This window comes from Diabrotica virgifera, chromosome 1, assembly GCF_917563875.1.
Source record: "Diabrotica virgifera virgifera chromosome 1, PGI_DIABVI_V3a".
Classification (NCBI taxonomy): Eukaryota; Metazoa; Arthropoda; class Insecta; order Coleoptera; family Chrysomelidae; genus Diabrotica; species Diabrotica virgifera.
In genome coordinates this window covers 182,726,492-182,745,663 of record NC_065443.1, presented here as the reverse complement: position 1 = coordinate 182,745,663, position 19,172 = coordinate 182,726,492, and the positions used below count along the sequence as shown (strand labels likewise).

The window sequence follows — 19,172 nt, the reverse complement described above, 5'->3', positions numbered from 1 at the left end:
AATTTTGTAGGAATACTTTATTCTTTAACCAGTTATTTTGTTCAATAGCTCAGGAAATTTATTCTTTAGTTCTTCACACTTCCCTTTTTTTGGAGGCCTTCTAGATTTGATATGATTCTTGAAAAAGTTTAGAGTGACAGACTTTTGTCTTTCTGTCCATGGAACTAGTTTTCGCGCAGTCTTATTTTTGAATGTTTTATTTTTTTTTTTCGTTGTAAAAATGGTATTCTCACTTTTAGGGCAGTCAATGAGGGTATTTGGCTCCGAATTCCATCCTACTACATCGATTTACTTGATATTTTTACAGTAAGTAGGGAATAGCTCAAGAAACAAAGTCTACCCTATGCCGATGTGAGCTTTTATCTTGGGGGTGGTTCTCACCCCTTCTCGAGGGTGAAAAATGTTTTGGTTAAAATAGCCACGGAAGAGGCTAGAGAACATAATTTTAAGCAAAACTGTTCTATAATTATTTTTTTAAAACTCAATACTTTTTGAGTTATTCGTACGAATTCGTATTTTTTCGTACGAATTTTTGCGAATAAATTAAAAACTATCCATCTAATAAAAAAACTATATAACATAATTCTGTAGGTTATAAAAAACAAAGAGATTCGTCCCTTCATAAATCTTCTAGTTAAAATACAAAGAGGGATATGGTAGGTAAGAAGATTTCGTTTTTTTGCTGCATGCTCAAATCGGTGTATTCAACTTGAAATAACAGAGAAGCTGTCGATTTTAGGTGTATAATGATACTAATAACTTTTGTAGTGCTTGAAAAGACCTTTAAAATGAGCAATACTAATTGTTGATTACATGCAAACTAAGCGAGATATTCTGCAAAAAATTGATGACTAATGTATTTTAAGAAGAAATGAGAAGTATATTTAACCCCTCATCCATCAGAATTTAAATACCTACATCGTTTTTCTTCTACAATACTTTTTATTATAGTGTTATTTCTATGTTTAAAAAGTTGGACTAGATTAAAGTGAATGGTTTTTGAAAAAAATAAGATCAAATTATAGAGCGCATTTTTAAATTTTCTTAGAAATCTTCCTTTTCCTCCATGTAACTCGAAAAAGATAAGAGATACGAAAGAAAGATATTACACAAAAATGTAGGGATCTTTCAGATAAAAATTTCCTTTTTATTTTTCCTTACTCTATCTCTTATCATTTTCAAGTTACATGGAGAAAAAGGAAAATTTTTAAGAAAATTTAAAAATGCGTTTTAAAATTTGATCTTTGTTTTTTCAAAAACCATTCATTTTAAACCCGTCCAACTTTTTGAACATAGAAATAACACTATAACAAAAGGTATTTTGGAGAGAAAATTATGCATTTACATTTTGGTGGATGTGGGTTAAAATTACTTCTCATTTTTTCTAAAAATACATTAGTTATCAATTTTGTTTGCATCATATCTCGCTCAGTTTTAATGTAATGGACCTTTAATATAGCTCATTGTAAAGGTCTTTTCAAGCACCTCAAAAGATATTATTAGCATTATACACCTAAAATCGACCGTTTTTCTGTTATTTCAAGTTGAATACACCAATTTGAGAATGTACCAAAAAACAAAATATTTTCACCTACCATATCTCTTTTTTGTATAACTGGAAGATTTAATAAGGCAAGTCTCTCTTTGTTTTTTTATAACCTACAAAAATGTTTAATATAGTTTTCTTAGTTAGATGCATAGTTTTTAAGGTATTCGCAAAAAACCGTTCGAAAAGGGTTTTCAACCACGAATATCTCAAAAAGTATTGAGTTTTCAAAAAAAAATTATGGAACAGTTTTTGCTTAGAATTAGGTTCTCTACCAAATTCCGTGGTAATTTTAACCAAAAAATTTTCCACCCTTAAGAAGGGGTGGGAACCACCCCCAAGATAAAAGCACACATCGGCATAGGGTAGACTTTGAATTAGGAGATAAGTAGAAGCTAGGCCCAAAATTTCATTAAAATCCATGCAGTAGGATAGAATTTGGAGGTAATATCCTATTCTTGCTCCCATTGACTGGCGTATTTGACTAGTTGATGGTTCACTATCATCATGTAGCAAACACTTAACCTCATCGTCACCATCAACATCGCTTTCAGAAAAGTTATCTTCCAAAAGATTTTTGTCCATATCAATTTCTACTTCATCTAAAGATTTTCCTTTGAATTTGTTGGCTGTTCCCTTCTCCATTACCATCAACAGTTTCGCTATTTTAGTAGTTTGGTAAATATCATCTGGCAGTCTGTAGGAACTTCTGTAGTTCTGTCTGTATCCCATGAAAGTAGCTAATTGTTCAATCTCTCCATCAGATAAATTTAATAATTGTGATAAAGTTGCCAGATGCTTACGCAAACGAGCCGATGTTATATAAGTAGGATCTTTCGCAACGGATAATTTTGCGTGCTCTCCTAATATTTTGTAACTGATTAAATGTGAAGAAGATTTAACAGGAGCAAATAGGTAAGGATTATCCCTTGGTACAAATTCATTTCTAACCGCAAGCAAAGTATCGATATGATTTTGTACCTCGGGGTTGAACAAAACTGGAACACCCCTGCCCCTCTTACCTCTAATGGCTACTGTCTTCATTGAACTTAATAGTTTTTTTTTTCAGAAGGTGAAACTGCTTTTTGAAACTCTTCATATTTTTGATTTCCGATAGAGTTAACATAAGTGTAAAAGGACATTCTCTGTAATTCTCCAGAACGTTTTCTGTTTAGCAAAATTATTCTACAGTACACAGATTCAATGAGATTGTTAAACGCTTTAATATCTTCTAATTTTAGTACATTTTTGGAGTTAGTCTTTTGCGGTGCATTTTCAACTGTAGTGTCACAAATAATTCTGCAGAATTTTCGTTGCATCGTCAGCAAGTTTAACTAAATGGGATCTTAGCAATTTTAGACCATTCGCTAGTGGAACTATTGTAACCTTATTCCATTTGTTAAGATTTAAATTATTAGCTGCTTGGGTTGAGGCCTCAATACTCCAGTTTGCCTCAAATAGATGAATTAAAGTTTTAAGCTATGCCTCAATTGTAACAGTTGAAACAGATAAGTATGCAGTTTGTTTCTTATAGGCAAAAGTGATTGCAAAATCGCAACATTGTTTGAGTGATCTCATGGCATATATTCATGGCAACATTTGGAGACAAGTCTTTTTCAGGATCATAACAAGCTATTCGTTTTGTGGTTTCAACAAAGGCATCAAATACTTTGGTCGCAATGCTGAAAACATAGTGGATATAGATGGGTCTATTTTTCTCCTTTCTTTAAATATTTTTGACAATTCCCTCATTTTGCGTGATGTAACTGCTATAAAATGCTTTTCTCTGTGCGTCTTCAAACAACGGGTTCCAAATGGACGAATTAGAAAGTCGTTCTTGGCTTCCATTGAAATTCTGTCCGCTCTCATCCTGAGAAACATTTCTTCTTTTAGTCGATGATCAATTTTAATGTTGGGACACATTTTTGATTGGCTAGCAAATTGTGCCCTCTCTGGATTGCTTCTATTTCCACATTTTTTTCTATGTCGGTATAATAGTTTGGAAGAGAAAAATCCTAAACAATTGTCACAATGAATGAGAACCCGATCTGGTACATAAGTCTGTCTAACAGCCTTGAAACAGTTTCCACCATCAGTTAAAAAATTTCCTAGAGTTTATCAAATAGACTTCTTCTTTCACATGATTTGATTGGTTTGGAGATAATTTCAGCCACATCGACTTCCATTGAATGGTTCCTTATAATATGGCGACCAAAATTAAGAACTTCCGTTTCACAGTAGTAAAAATAATCTGGTTTTCTTTTGTAAGGGTGTTCTAGATTACCTGTATTTCTACATTTTTGTTTATTGTAATTGTGTATATGTTCTTGTACCCCAGTTATCGTTGACTCGAGGGCTGAAACATCTTTCACTTCATAGATTAACTGGTGGTCGGTACAAGTTTCTGTGAGAATCCTGAGATTTTTTTGACTTAAGTTTGTAGCACTGCTGTTATCTGAATCGGTCTCCTATAATAGAAAATATAGAATTAAAGTATATACGAGCTTTATTCGCACAATCCGCCAAATAATTTTGTTCAGTATAAGTTATCTACTAAATAAATATCTTTGTACTTTAAAAGGTAAATAGTGCATAAATATATTCTACATCGCTAAGAAAAAGAGCTTGATTGAAAAGATTGACATGCAATTTGGTGTGCTTTTGACCTGGGGGTGAGTTTCACCCCTTCTCGAGGGTGAAAAAATATACGTTCAAAATAAGTCCGGAAATGAAACTGACTAATTATAAACAACTTCGGTTCTATAGAAAGGAGAAAAAAATGATGTATGTATGAGGTCTCTAGACCCAGCAGAAGCCGAGTTCTAGCTAATGAAAAATAGGATATTCGTCAAATTCCAAAACGAATATTTCAACTTGAAATATCCAAAAATTAAAAAGGTTTCTGAGGAAAACTCATTACAACTTTTGTAAAGTGTTAAAGAAATCTTTATTTCTGTTTATAAATGAGTTTCTAGCATCAACCGTAAGCAAGTTACGCTCAAAATAAAGCTGGTAACTTTTTTTATAAAAAAAAAATGTGAAAATAACCCCATAATTAGCATCTAAAATAAAATTAATCGTTACCGCTTCACAAGTTCCTTTACTCGTGCACGTATTGTTTATATGGTCTGTTAGTTCATCGGTTCAATGTGCTTATTTTTAAAAGAGCTGTAGTAGAGAGGGGTTGAACGAATCACTAATCACGAGTGTATGCAAATAATTTTAAACAGCCATATCTGAATCCATTTTTGTCTTACTGAAAAATCAAAAAAAAAAGTATTCAAAAAAGCAAAGCTTACAAATTTTTGTTCTTTGAGGTTTTTGGTGCCTATCAATAATAATTTGTAACTTATTTTGAAAAAAAAAACATGTTTTTGTCAAAATTAAAAATTAAGAAAATTTTACTTTATTTCCAATTTTTTCAAAGATAAACACTTTGAACCGATGAAACTTACAGATCATCAAAATAATACATAAGTAAAGCAACTTGTGAAGCGGTAACGATTAATTTTCTTTGAGATCCTAATTACGGGGTGGTTATCCCATTGTTTTTTTTTTTCAAAAAAGACGGACTAACTTTATTTTGAGCGTAACTTGCTTACTTTTGATGTTATAAACTAAAAAAAAAAACGAAAATAAAGCTACTTTTAAACTTTTCCTCAAAAGTTTCTCCATTTTTTTTATTATTTCACGTTGAAATATTGATTTGGAATTTGACGAATATGAAACTATTTTTCATTGGCTACAAAACTGCTTATGCTGGGTCTAGAGGCCCCATACATACACCGTTTTTTCACTTTGTATAAGCTGTATTTCTGCTAAAAGTATTTTTTTTTTCCGATAAAATATTCACTTTTTGAGTTATCTGCGAAAAACCATCTAAAAACATGTTTTTTTTTTGTTGAAAAATGAACATATTCACTCGCAAATAACTCGAAAAATATTGACTTGTGAAAAAGGCTATAGAACAAAAGTAGTTGCTTAAAAATAGTCAATTTATCCATCACCGGCCTTTTTTTTAAAGCATGTTTTTTCACCCCCGAGAAGGAGTGAAACTCATCCTTAGGGCAAAAGCACACATCGGCACAATATCACTTTCTTTCTTAGCCTTGTTAGCTATGTGTATGCCAAATTTCATGTCAATATAAACGGTTGTTTAAAATTTGGAGCAAAAACCGTGAGTAAATGGATTTATTTTTAGTAAGAGTACATTATTCCTTTGAAATGATATATGTACCTATTTTTACAATTATTGAAACTTAAAACAAGTGGTCACAAAAATGATTGCAATGACGTCCAAATATTTGAATATTTACCATTTTTTTTTTAAATTACAAAAAATTACTTTTTAATTTAATGCTGTGCTAGTAAGTTTATTTCAATTTATCCAATAAATGAAAACAGTAACTGATTTCTTTAAAAATGTACTTAACAAAGTTGTGCATTTAACTTCTTTAACTGATTAAGTAATTACTGAATTGATAAATATTATCAAAAATATTTTTAATATATTTTACTCTTTTAGTGCATAGGCTAATAAATCTCGAAATCAAAAAGAAAAAATAATTAAAAATTTTTCCCTTCTAATAAAAATATTAACATAGAAATTCACTTACCTATTTGTTTGAGGATTAAAAGAACACAATAAATATACGACGCAATAAGCAACAGGACGAACAAGTTGATATATTAAAATCAACGAGAAACAAACCGCCGAAAACAAACTAGCCAAGGTCGAAAGATTCTGTTATGTTCTAAAAATAGATACTCTGGGCAACGTTGTCATATCTCCTATTTTGACGCAATAATGTTCTAAAGGAAACGAAGTATACGGTAAATATGTATATTATAACCGCGCCACTTTCGTCAACTCGCTGAACTAACATTATTCATTTGGTTACAAGTTTAGAATATTATTGCGTCTCACGATTTTTAGGAGAAGTTTAATATCTCAGAAATCTAACTAGAGAGCGGCATGACGTTTTGGGCTATGGGTAAATATAGAAATCTGCATTTAACTAAGGCGCCATTTTTAAGTAGAAGTAGTGGGAAGTCCATAAAATCAGGATGGTTTTATTGCGTCCAATATTCGGACGTAATAGTTCGAAGGACGCAACATTCAATGCTACGGTATATAATATGGAAGCAATAATGATATAAATATGGATATATATATATATATATATATATATATATATATATATATATATATATATATATATATATATATATATATATATATATATATATATATATATATATATATATAAATGGGGTTGAGGTTTATTGGGTATACAGCTGAATAAAACCAAGTGGTACTCTGTTTAACAAATCGTTATATTTCGCTGATTTTCATCAGCATCATCAGACGAAAGCTACAATATTTAAAAAATGGTACAATGTTATAATATGATCTTTTTTTAACAATTTTTATCTTACCTAATTGAGGTTAACGGTATTAAGATATTAATTAGGTAAGATAAAAATTGTTAAAAAAAGATCATATTATAACATTGTACCATTTTTTAAATATTGTAGCTTTCGTCTGATGATGCTGATGAAAATCAGCGAAATATAACGATTTGTTAAACAGAGTACCACTTGGTTTTATTCAGCTGTATACCCAATAAACCTCAACCCCATTTTTATCTACCAGGTCAGCTGTTATTTTAAAGAATTATATATATATATATATATATATATATATATATATATATATATATATATATATATATATATATATATATATATGTAAAATATTATACGGGAAATAAATATTCTATCTTCGTCTGTGCTGCCATCTTGGGAACGTTTTCGCTGTCTACAGCTCATCAGCCAAGCTCTCAGAACAGACGAAGATGCAGAATATTTCCTCCGTATACCCGAGGCCGTAAGACAGCCATGCAGTCCTTATGGGACTAGCGCAATCTGAGTTAGTTAGAAGCAACCTACCTTGCTCGTTTAGGTACGAAACCGATCTGTGCCTCTACCTATATATATATATATATATATATATATATATATATATATATATATATATATATATATATATAATTATTAATATGTAGTGACTGTTAATAATACAAAAAGAATAATTTTGGGGAATGCAGTCAATGTGTTTTGGGCTGATTAGAAGTGAAACATTTTGAACTTTTGTCGAGCTTTCGGACAATTTATTTCCTTTATCAAGACAATCTAAAAATACAAATGTTTAAATTTAGATGAAAACTAGAAAAATAAAAACTTACTGCTCGTGGTTTACAAAATAACTAACATAATTATAAAAAACATAAAAATTCTTTCTAAAAAATATAAATTGTAAACGTAAATTAATTTTGAAATATGTCAAAAAGACATTAATCAAATGTAGTTAGACCACTTTAATAACTCGATAGATTGGGAAAGAAGTTAGTTAACAGTGTATAAAATAATGATATAAAGATGTAAGTAAATTTGAAGTTATAATTATTAGTAAAAAAAAAAAAACTGATAGTAATGTAAAATTTTTTATAATTTTTATTTTTCTAGTTTTCATCTAAATTTAAACATTTGTATTTTTAGATTGTCTTGATAAAGGAAATAAATTGTCCGAAAGCTCGACAAAAGTTCAAAATGTTTCACTTCTAATCAGCCCAAAACACATTGACTGCATTCCCCAAAATTATTCTTTTTATATATATATATATATATATATATATATATATATATATATATATATATATATATATATATATATATATATATATATATATATATATATATATATATATATTGATACATGTATCCATGTGACTTCCAAAGTAGATTCTCGTAATACGTTGTTACTTCATATATACCGTTATGACTTCCGATTTCGGAAGTCACAACGTTTTGCCTATATTTTTACGAATTTGGCTACTAGATGGTATCAGAAGGCTTATATTAAAAATTTCGCTGGAAGTCATATCGTATCTAACATACTCATAAGATCAGATTTTAGTTCGACGGTATATCACCAGCGCTAGTGTCGCTCCCGTGCTACTATACAGGCTATGTACACAACGCGTAGCGTCTTCCGTATACCACACCGCTCGGTGTGACTTCCGTTTTTTGGCAACCCTGTGTAACGGTTTCCAGACATTTATCTGTTGTAGATTCGCGGTCCTAATCGTACTTAGTGTTTTGTGTGCCTTTTGTTTTTAAACATGAATAATAGCAGATCTGCTTTACTTTTAAAGTTAGCCTTAAATGAAGGTACAATAAGTGATTATATATCTCTATAATTATATATTTTCTGTACTTATTTTATTCTATAATATTTACTTACCTATTTACTTATATAAATTCATTTTTCTCGTGTTTTTGTTTACTTCCTTTTTTACAATGAACTTCTAATTTAATCTACACTCACCGGAACGAAAAACGGGCACCCCAAAAAAATGGGTAATTTTTGATGTCTCGTATCTCCCAAACCTGTTGTCCGATTTAAGTAATTTTTTTTAATATGTTATAGCCTTATTCTTTAACAAAATAGCTATGATAATATTGTTGATAGACAGGTAAATTTTCATTGTATACCGGGTGTACCAATCAAACTGGGTTTTTTTTCTCAATTTTCACAACACCCTGTGGAATATTCTAGCCTTTATAAAATATTTAAATCAAAGCCTAACTATAGCTCCAGGTTTTATTAACATTCTGTTTTTTTATTCATTCGCTTACGTTGGATAATAAAAAGTTAAGGACTTTAACAACTAGCCATGTTCTTTATCGATACAGGTGTTTCTAAATATAAGTGCGACAAACTTTAAGGGGTAATTTCTGCATGAAAAAATAATGATCGTTTGGCAAAAGAATTTTATATTTGCAAGCATTTGCGGACATAGCTTTATCAAGTAAACGATCATTATTTTTTCATGCAGAATTACCCCTTAAAGTTTGTCGCACTTATTTAGAAACACCATGTATTGATAAAGAACATGTTTAGTTGTTAAAGTCCCTAACTTTTTTATTATCCAACATAAGCGAATGAATAACAAACAGAACGTTAAGAAAACCTGGGGCTATAGTTGGGTTTTAATTTCAATATTGTATAAAGGCTAGAATATTCCACAGGGTGTTGTGAAAATTGAAAAAAAAAACAGTTTGATTGGTACGCCCAGTATACAATGATAATTTACCTGTCTAGAAACAATGTTATTACAGCGATATAGTTAAAGAATAAGGCTATAGCACAGGGGTGGGCAAAAGCCGGCCCGCGGGCCGGGTCCGGCCCTTTCGCTTACTTTGTCCGGCCCGTTGAAAAACCCCGCAAGTACCTAATCTTTTTAATCCCTTTTATGTGATTTTGTTGAAATCAACAGTAATAGTTTGCATAGTGTTCACATAAATTATTAAATATATAAATAATAGAGAGTATTATAATTACGAACAGCCTTAGCTAACTATATTTTTAAAAACTATTTAATTGTAACCATTTACTTTAAATTTCTTTTAAAATATAGGGAAATCCCCGGAGATTCATAATTGTTTATTCGGTATTAATAATCGTATTTAACTCTCAAGGTCTCAAGACAAGCACTCGGTGTTTGGGTATCTATTTCAACCATATCACTGACAGTTTATGATCTAAATACCTCAGCACTTTGGTCCCAATAATATGATTCTTTATTTATTAAATCTGAATTAAGTATGGTTGTTTGGAATACCTACTTCAGTATAAAATTCATTGTTACCGATTTTTGCCGAAGTTTTACAACTACTTCGAAAGACGCGTATAAGTTTATTTTGATTTAGCACTGCTCGTATTTCCTATTACTCCTCATATTTTTTGTAAGTAAAATTTGAAAACATTGTTTTTATTTTATTGTATTAAAATATTTATTTGTAAGCATTTGCAAAATGATACAATCTAAAAAAAGAAAAGTTGATTTGGAATGCAGAAATTTTAATGAAGCATGGACAGAAAAATACCTTTTTACGAACATTGGTAAGAAAGCAATTTGTTTAGTTTGCCATTAAACCATTGCTGTTTTCAAGGAATATAATTTAAAGAGGCATTTTACATCAAAACATCCAAAATATGCATCGTTTTCTTTAGAAGAACTTAAAAATGCTGCAGACAACTTAGCAAAAAACTTAAATAAACAACAAAATATTTTTAGCAAACAAAGTAACATCGAGAAATCTACCACACAAGCAAGTTATGTTATTGCACACAAAATTGCTAAGTTATGTAAACCTTTTTCTGAAGCAGAATTTGTTAAACAGTGCATGGTAGAAGTGTCGGAGATATGTTGTCCTGAAAAAAAACATATTTTTGAAAATTTAAGCCTGTCAAGGAGAACAATAGTACGACGGATCGAAAATATTTCAGGAAATTTACTCGACCAGCTAAAAACAATAATTGCTGATTTTACATAATTGTTCTCTGGCGTTGGATGAGTCCTGCGATATTACTGACACAAGTCAATTATTAATATTTATTCGGGGCATTAACAAAAAATGTGAAATTCGCGAGGAACTTCTTAGTGTGCATCCAATGAAAGATACAACTACCGGTGAAGACTTCTTTAACGCTGTTGAAGAGTGTTTAGTTAAAGTAAATTTCCCTTGGAACAAAATAGTAAGCATCACTACGGATGGCTGTCCTAGTTTAACAGGGAAAAATGTGGGCTTACTAAAACGAATCAGCGACAAAGTAAAACAGTTGCAGCCAGAACAAGACATATTATTTTTACACTGCATTATTCTTCAAGAAGTGTTATGTAGAAAAGTTTTAAAATTGAATCACGTCGTTACTGTTGTGACAAAAGTTGTAAATTTTATCCGGGAACGTGCCTTAAATCATCGACAGTTTGTTGAATTTTTGAAAGAAATTGAAAGTGACTTTTACGAAATTCCTTACTACACTGAGGTGAGATGGCTTAGCATCGGTAAAGTTTTGGACAGATTTCAATATTTGCTTGATGAAATAGTATCCTTCTTGTCGATAAAAGAAAAACTACATGATTTTCCTGAATTGCAAAATGAGGCATGGCTAAACGATTTGTCGTTTTCTGTAGATATTGTAAAATATTTAAATGAACTTAATGTAAATTTACAAGGGAAAAACCAGTTCGCTTTCAATATGCACTCAAATGTCAAAGCATTTATGATAAAACTAAACTTATTTGCTGAGAACTTTAATAAAAAAATATTAAACCACTTCCTATCATTACAAACACGACGAGAATTATTGAAAAATTCTGATTTTCTTAAATATAGTTCAGTAACACAAGACCTGCATACTGAATTCCAAAGAAGATTTCAAGATTTCAAAGCTATTGAAAAACCTTTGTCATTAATTAGTCAACCTTTCAATTTCGATGTGCAAGAAGCTCCTGTTGAAATTCAGCTAGAATTAATTGACTTACAGGCAAATAATTTATTAAAAGAAAATGTTCAATCAAACGAATTGAGTGCTTTCTACGGTGCTTTGAATACAGAACATTTTAAACATTTTTTAAACTATGTTCAAAAATACCTAGTTTTATTTGGTTCGACATATATTTGTGAAAGAACTTTTTCGTTGATGGTTTCCACGAAAAATAAATATCGATCACAAATTACTGACGAATATCTACACTCGGTATTAAGGATTGCTACAGGTGATTTGGATCCCAATTTTGAAGAAATAATATCACATGAACATTCGCGATTTCACGTTTCGCATTAACTATTATAGAAGTTATACTTATAATGAGTATTCTATTAATTTTAACGTTTAATGTTTGTCTTTTTTTTTATAATTTTATTTAATATTAGGTATATTTACAAAATATGTATCAATATAAATTAATTTGTATCGTTAAAATATAAATAAATAAGAAAATAAAATCTTTCAATAACTGATTTATTTAATTACCATTAATTTATTATTATTCTTCTAACGCCGACTCCACTAGGTTGGCTAAAACACCATTGCAAATTCGTCTCTATTTTCTGCTTCTCGTAAAAGCGTCTGTGTGTTTAACCCGGTCCAGTCTCAAATGTTTTCAGTCAGAATATTTGTCGTCTACCAGGACCCCTTTTTCCTTCGAACAACTCGTACATATCATTTCTGAGCATGTGCCGTAAATATGCTGTCTGTCTCCTTTTAATGAAGGTCAAAAGTTCTCTGTCTCTTTCCATTTCGTGCAACATCATTTTGTTCGTATATGATCGGTCCACGGTATTTTCTAAATTCTCCCAAAAAGCCACATCTCAAAAGCTTCCGGCTTTCTCATTAAGTCAGCATTAACAATCCAAGCTTCGGCACCATAAAAAAGAATAGAGTGGATATACAACATTTTATCAACTAATATCAGATTTGCAGATTGAGTCTTTGGTGACTCAGAAATGTCCTCATCTTCAAAAAGTCTACCCTCAATTGCTCTATTCTTGATCGAATTTATGATTTCGAATTTAAATCTTCCATAATCCAGACTCCTAAGTAAGTATTTCATTTTGTCCACTTGCTCAATATCTTCATTTTTTATCTGGTTCTTTTTCTGGATCTTCTTATGATTTAATATAATGACCATTTTTTTTTCAATTACGTGACATATTTTACTGGGCACAAGTTTTTCGCATGTATTCCCAAGTAGGACAATTTATTATTACCATTTTCTAATTATTAACAGTCAAATTTCTTTGTCCAAATGCTTTAAAATAATACTTATAGTATTTATTTCTTGGGCAGGGAATAAACTACACCAAAAAAATTCGCGTGGGCACAGCGTACATATCCGGTATAGTCCTCCGGCCCGAGAGACATTTTGAAACTTTCATTTTGGCCCGCGCTTAAAAGTAATTGCCCACCCCTGATCTAAGCGGTTTTATAAAATTTATGGGTTTTGCAATATTTTACCGTCAGCGAACGGACTAATAGTAGAGGATCCGATATAAGGCCGATCTGCATCGATCTATTTAATGGATAACGTGTGCGTGAAGTAACAATGTATTTTAAACGGGATTTACTTTTTCGCACTGTTTTTGACACACTTTCATATAATCAAATATCCTTAACTTTCGCGTTGTCATGGTGATGACATAATGAGCAATAAATTACAAAAAAAAATTTGACAGTTTTGTGGTTTGAAAGAAATTAGAATGTTTAAATAAGTTCTAAAAATTGTAGAATAGGAATGAATTCCAGTGATGAAGAGTTACAGTTTTTTTATTTGTTTATCGTAGATAAAATATTGTATGAAACTGTGCGTGAAGTACTTTTTGCGAACTTAAGCGATGTATAGCACTCGCTCCGTTGTCGCTTGTGCTCTAAACATCACGTGCATTCGTAAAAAGCATACTTCACGAACTGTTTCATAAATAACTATTTTCATATATTAAAAAAAATGTTTCCACCCGGGTAGATATTATTCCAGATTTTCAGATTTCAGCACAGTGTTAGATGGTTGGGGCATATATGGAGAGCAGGTAGCGTAACAACTATAAACTCAATTTTACAATGGAAACCCGGAGTTAGAAGGAGACGCGGAGGAACTAGAATAAATGGTTACAGGAAGTAAAGGAAAATTTATATAGGGCAGGAATTAGAGACTAGCAGAAAAAGACAGAGGATAGAAAGAACTGGAGAAGCACAGTCAATAGTATCGAGTAGCAGACTGGGACTAATCTGCTCTAAAAAGATGGACCTAGATAGCTTTTTAGCAGCTCAACCCCACCTGGTGTATTTAGCCATTTAATTTTCTTATTACACATTATTATTGGTACATCAAAAATTAAAAGGACGGTGCCTGTAATAAAATCTAAAATTCAAAATTTAATCAAGAAAAATAATAAATATTAAAATTTCCTATAAGTTCAAATTTATTTATTAAAATTTTTGATATAATTTTCATAAATAAATTACTTACTAATAACACTTTTTTAATTAATTCCAAAAAATCCATTTTGCAGCAATAATAAAATATTAGTATTTGTAAAATAAATATCAATCATATCATAAATAATACAGGTTTACCAAAAAAAACTAAATTTCGGACTATATGACGAAACCATGTAACAAGGAGGTTTTTGGGGTGGCTGATCACGAATCCGGGGTCCGCTCACCTCTTTCACGCCAGGTAAAGGTCATTTCAAGGTCAAATCAAGATAAATCGACAGTCGCTCTGAGAAAGTATATTAGGGCGTTTTTGGTGTCGCTGATGACGAATCATTAGTCCGCTGACCTCTATCACGTCTAGTTCAAGGTCAAAATAAACATAAATCGACACAATCGCTCTGAAAATATAGGGGTTTTGGAGTCACTGATCATGAAAACTGCGGTCCGTTGAGCTCTACCACGTAAGGTAATGGTCATTTCAAGGCCAAATCAGGACAAGTCCACAAAACTGATTTGACCTTGAAATGACCTTTACCTGTCGCGGTTGAGCTCAACGGACCCCAGTTTTGTGATCAGCGACCCCAAAAACCCCCTAATATACTTTTTCAGAGCGATCGTGTCCATTTATCTTGATTTGACCTCGAAATGACCTTGAGCTAGACGTGATAGAGGTCAGCGGACACAAATTCGTCATCAGCGACCACAAAAACCCCCTAATATACTTTTTCAGAGCGACTGTCGGTTTATCTTGATTTGACCTTGAGATTACCTGACGTGATAGAGGTCAGCAGACCCCGGATTCGTGACCAGCGACCCCAAAAACCCCCTAGTCATATGGTTTCGTCAAATATTCCGAAATGTATTTTTTTTGTAAACCTGTTTAATCAAAAGAATATCAATCTTTTAATTTAAATAGACAACTTTAAAACATAGAACTGCATTCACAACTGTATTCAGCGTAAAAGTTTCAAAAGATCACACATTACGCTTAAAGTAAGAGGTAAATCAGCAGACGAGTCGTTGTGACTTCCAAAATATGACAACACCGCTGGAAGTGACAACGCACCTTGAACTACCCTATATATGGAAGCCATAACGTATGCTGTACGCTTCGGTATATACGTATATATATACAAAATTTATTTTGGTAAATCCTTTCCCCTCAATAGGTAGACCCATTTTATTAGCCCCCCTTTTACCAAATACACAATTTTTAAAAAATAATTCCTAGTAGAAAAGGTGGAAGTCGGACAGCCTCTTCTGTATACCGGAAGTCACAACTTAACGTGCATCAATATATATATATATATATATATATATATATATATATATATAGTTTCTAAACTGTTCATTCAATTTCCGTCGGCCTCTGGAAATAATATATGTACCAAAAGGGCTTTTATGTTAGCAAGTTATTTAATTATTGATAAATAATTCTTACCTAAAATTTTAGTTGAAAATTAAAGATTTTGTTGGAAAAACCCGCATTTTCCGAGGATAATTTTCGTCGAAGTAAATCGGGAAAAACATGTCTCTATGCAGAATTTAATTACGGTGAATTTTTATTTGACTGCTTTTGGTGTAAAGTTAAAATCTTTGGAGTTATAGAGCAATAATTGAAAAAAAAAACACGATTTTGGGCGCCATTTTGTTTATAAAAAAAGTAGCACACAGCACACTATCTGCGGACTTTACATACCTATATTATTAATTACTATATATAATCATGAGATTCGATTCAAGCAATAAAATTGCTGGTAAATAACTTTTCCATGTATTTTGCTAATTGGCCCAAAGTATAATGGAAGATGGCCTGAGCACTAATACATATATACTGACGGATCCAAGTTGAATGGAAAAGTAGGCTGTGCCTTTTATGATGCAAACTCTTCCCAATATTACAAGTTCAAGCTACCAGATTAGTGTTCCATATACACCGCTGAAACAGTTGCCATAGCAAAAGCATTTAAATACGTCCAGTCCAGAAACACACAGAATCATGTTATATTCACTGACAGTAAAAGTGCAGTTGATCGAATAACAAACCTGAAATAATCGAAAAACCTTACTAGCATAGAGGCAGAAATGTTAAAACTAAACTTTGAAGTAACAAAACAAAGGAAAACAATAACTGTAGTGTGGATTAAAAGACACTTAGGAATAAAAGGTAATCATGTAGTGTAGTGGATACACTTGCCAAATCAGCCACTGACACAGGATACGATGTAACCACCAATATTGTTCCGCCTACATATCTTACCTCCAAGTTTACATCACATTTAAAACAATTGTTGCAGCAGGAATATAATTCATCAGTGACAGGGCTTAATTATGTCGGTCACCAAAATAACATACCATCGAAAAGCTGGTTTCATGGATTAACAAAACGAAACTGCATTGTTGCAATAAACAGAATAAGATCTAATCGTGCTATGACTCCTTTGTACCAATATAAAATATGACTGGATGAAAACCCATATTGTCTATGCGGAGAAGTAGTTGATATGAACCATCTAATCCTAGAATGTTCAAGAAATAAGAACATTAAATCATTTTTCGAAGATATGGTAAAGCTCAAATTCTGTTTGCCAACTAATCTAAATTGTACACTGGAAAAAATTTAGGTCACTAGGGGAATTATACAGGTTTGATGCCTTGAATTTCCTAAACCTGTTGTCCGATTTGAGTGATTTTTTAGTATCTTATAGCTTTATTATTTAAGAATCTCAATGTATTAATATTGTTGCTAGACAGGTAAATGTCATTTTATACCGGGTGTAACAATCATACTGTGTTTTTTCCTTAAAGTTCGGAACACTCTGTGGAATATTATAGCATAGATAAAATATTGAAATTAAAACCCAATTGTAGCCTTAGGCTTTCTTAACATTTTCTTCTTTTGCTTATGTTGGATAATAAAAAGTTAGGTACTTTAACAACTAGCCACGTTCTTCATCAATACAGGGTGTTTCTAAATAAGTGCGACAAACTGAAAGGGGTAATTCTGCATGAAAAAATAATGAACGTTTGCTTTATAAACATATTATGTCCACAAATGCTTCATTTCCGAGATACGGGATGTTGAATATTTTCTTACAAACTCACGGTTTATTTGTTGCTCTAAAACCGGTTGAGATATGCAACTGAAATTTGGTGGGTTTTAAGAGGTAGTTATTGAACATTTTTAAACATACAATTAAGAATTTTATATTCACCATTGGCGTGCGTACGGGATGTATGCACCCCGTAAAAAATGCGCAATAACCACCTCTTAAAACCTACCAAATTTCATTTGCATATCTCAACCGGATTTAGAGCAACATATAATCTGTCAGTTTGTAAGAAAAATTCAACATCCCGTATCTCGAAAACGAAGCATTTGTGGACATATCTTTATAAAGCAAACAGTAATTATTTTTTCATGCAAAATTACCCCATAAAGTTTGTCGCACTTATTTAGAAAGACCCTGTATTGATGAACAACATGGGTAGTTGTTAAAGTACCTAACTTTTTTATTATCCAACATAAGCAAATGGATCAAAGAAGAAAATGTTAAGAAAGTCTCAGGCTACAATTGGGTTTTAATTTCAATATTTTATCTATGCTGTAATATTCTACAGAGTGTTCCTAACTTTAGGGAAAAAACATAGTGTGATTGTTACACCCGGTATAAAATGACATTTATCTGTCTAGCAACAATATTAATACATTGAGATTCTTAAATCATAAAGCTATAAGATACTAAAAAAATCACTCAAATCGGACAACAGGTTTAGGAAATTCAAGGCACCCAACGTGTATAATTCCCCTAGTGACCTAAATTTTTTGCCCGCCAGTGTATAATGTATAATCATTTAATTCGTTGCAAAATAAAATTGTAAAAAACTAACACAAGTGGAAGCAATTCTGCGAAGCAAAATATTATTGTAAGTGTGTTCACGAAAAATTAACATAAAAAAATAAAGATAAACAGATAAAAAAAAAAAACAATGACAAAACAGGAATTAAAACTAAACAAAAGACTACATAAATAAAGCAATAAAAACCATAAAATATAATTGAAAAATAAAAAAATATATATAAAAAATTGCACTAAACAGAAACACCCTAGGGTGTGAGAATTTGAACAATCAATTTATTTTTATTGGATCATAAATGCTCTTTTTATAATTTATTCGCGGTGTGCAAGTACTTGCAATATTGCAACTTTCTTAAATAATTCATATTGTCAATTGAAATTGTCAAATTGACGTATATTTCATACCTACTGTCATTGAATAAGAAACATTATATATTGCTCCACAATATTGATATAATATGCAATTATTATATAAAGGTAAATTTAATTAATTGTATTTTGCTTGCAGTACTGCATTTTAATAACTAATTTTATTTACTACATACAATTGTTTACGTTTTAAGAACATAACCTGAATCTTATTTTTTCTTCTTATTATTTTTTGGACTATGGCATTGAAAATTATCCAGTAACCAGGACTAATATAATTGGCCAATATAATTAAAAGCGCGAATAATGTTGCTGAGCGTAGAAACCAGGTGTAGCTTTGCCGAACTTGCACGGTCCCAATAAATAAAAAATAAGTCTGGCTAGTTGGTTTATGCCAAAGCAAAAAAAGAAACAGTCTTGTCATCCATTTAAATATAAAATAAATCTTATTCAAGCTTTAAACTACAGGCTTTTGACTATAGGTTAACACATACAGTTAATCGAAGGGAATCCCTTCTGTTACTCAGAAGTATTTTGGTTAGAATTCCTA

At 31.3% G+C, this 19,172-nt stretch overlaps 2 protein-coding genes across 3 annotated transcripts in view; one reads left to right on the top strand and one right to left on the bottom strand.

Moving 5' to 3' along the window:
* LOC126878965 (neuroguidin) overlaps nucleotides 1-19,172 on the top strand; it is a 192,656-nt gene that overhangs the window by 86,377 nt on the left and 87,107 nt on the right. The window lies entirely within an intron of this gene.
* On the bottom strand, nucleotides 1,317-6,263 carry LOC126878964 (uncharacterized). The gene is made up of 2 exons (XM_050641829.1): nucleotides 6,163-6,263; nucleotides 1,317-4,014 (listed from the first exon to the last, which is right to left on the bottom strand). Exon 2 carries the CDS (start codon nucleotides 2,588-2,590, stop codon nucleotides 1,625-1,627), a length of 966 nt encoding a protein of 321 aa, XP_050497786.1. The 5' UTR covers nucleotides 2,591-4,014; nucleotides 6,163-6,263; the 3' UTR covers nucleotides 1,317-1,624.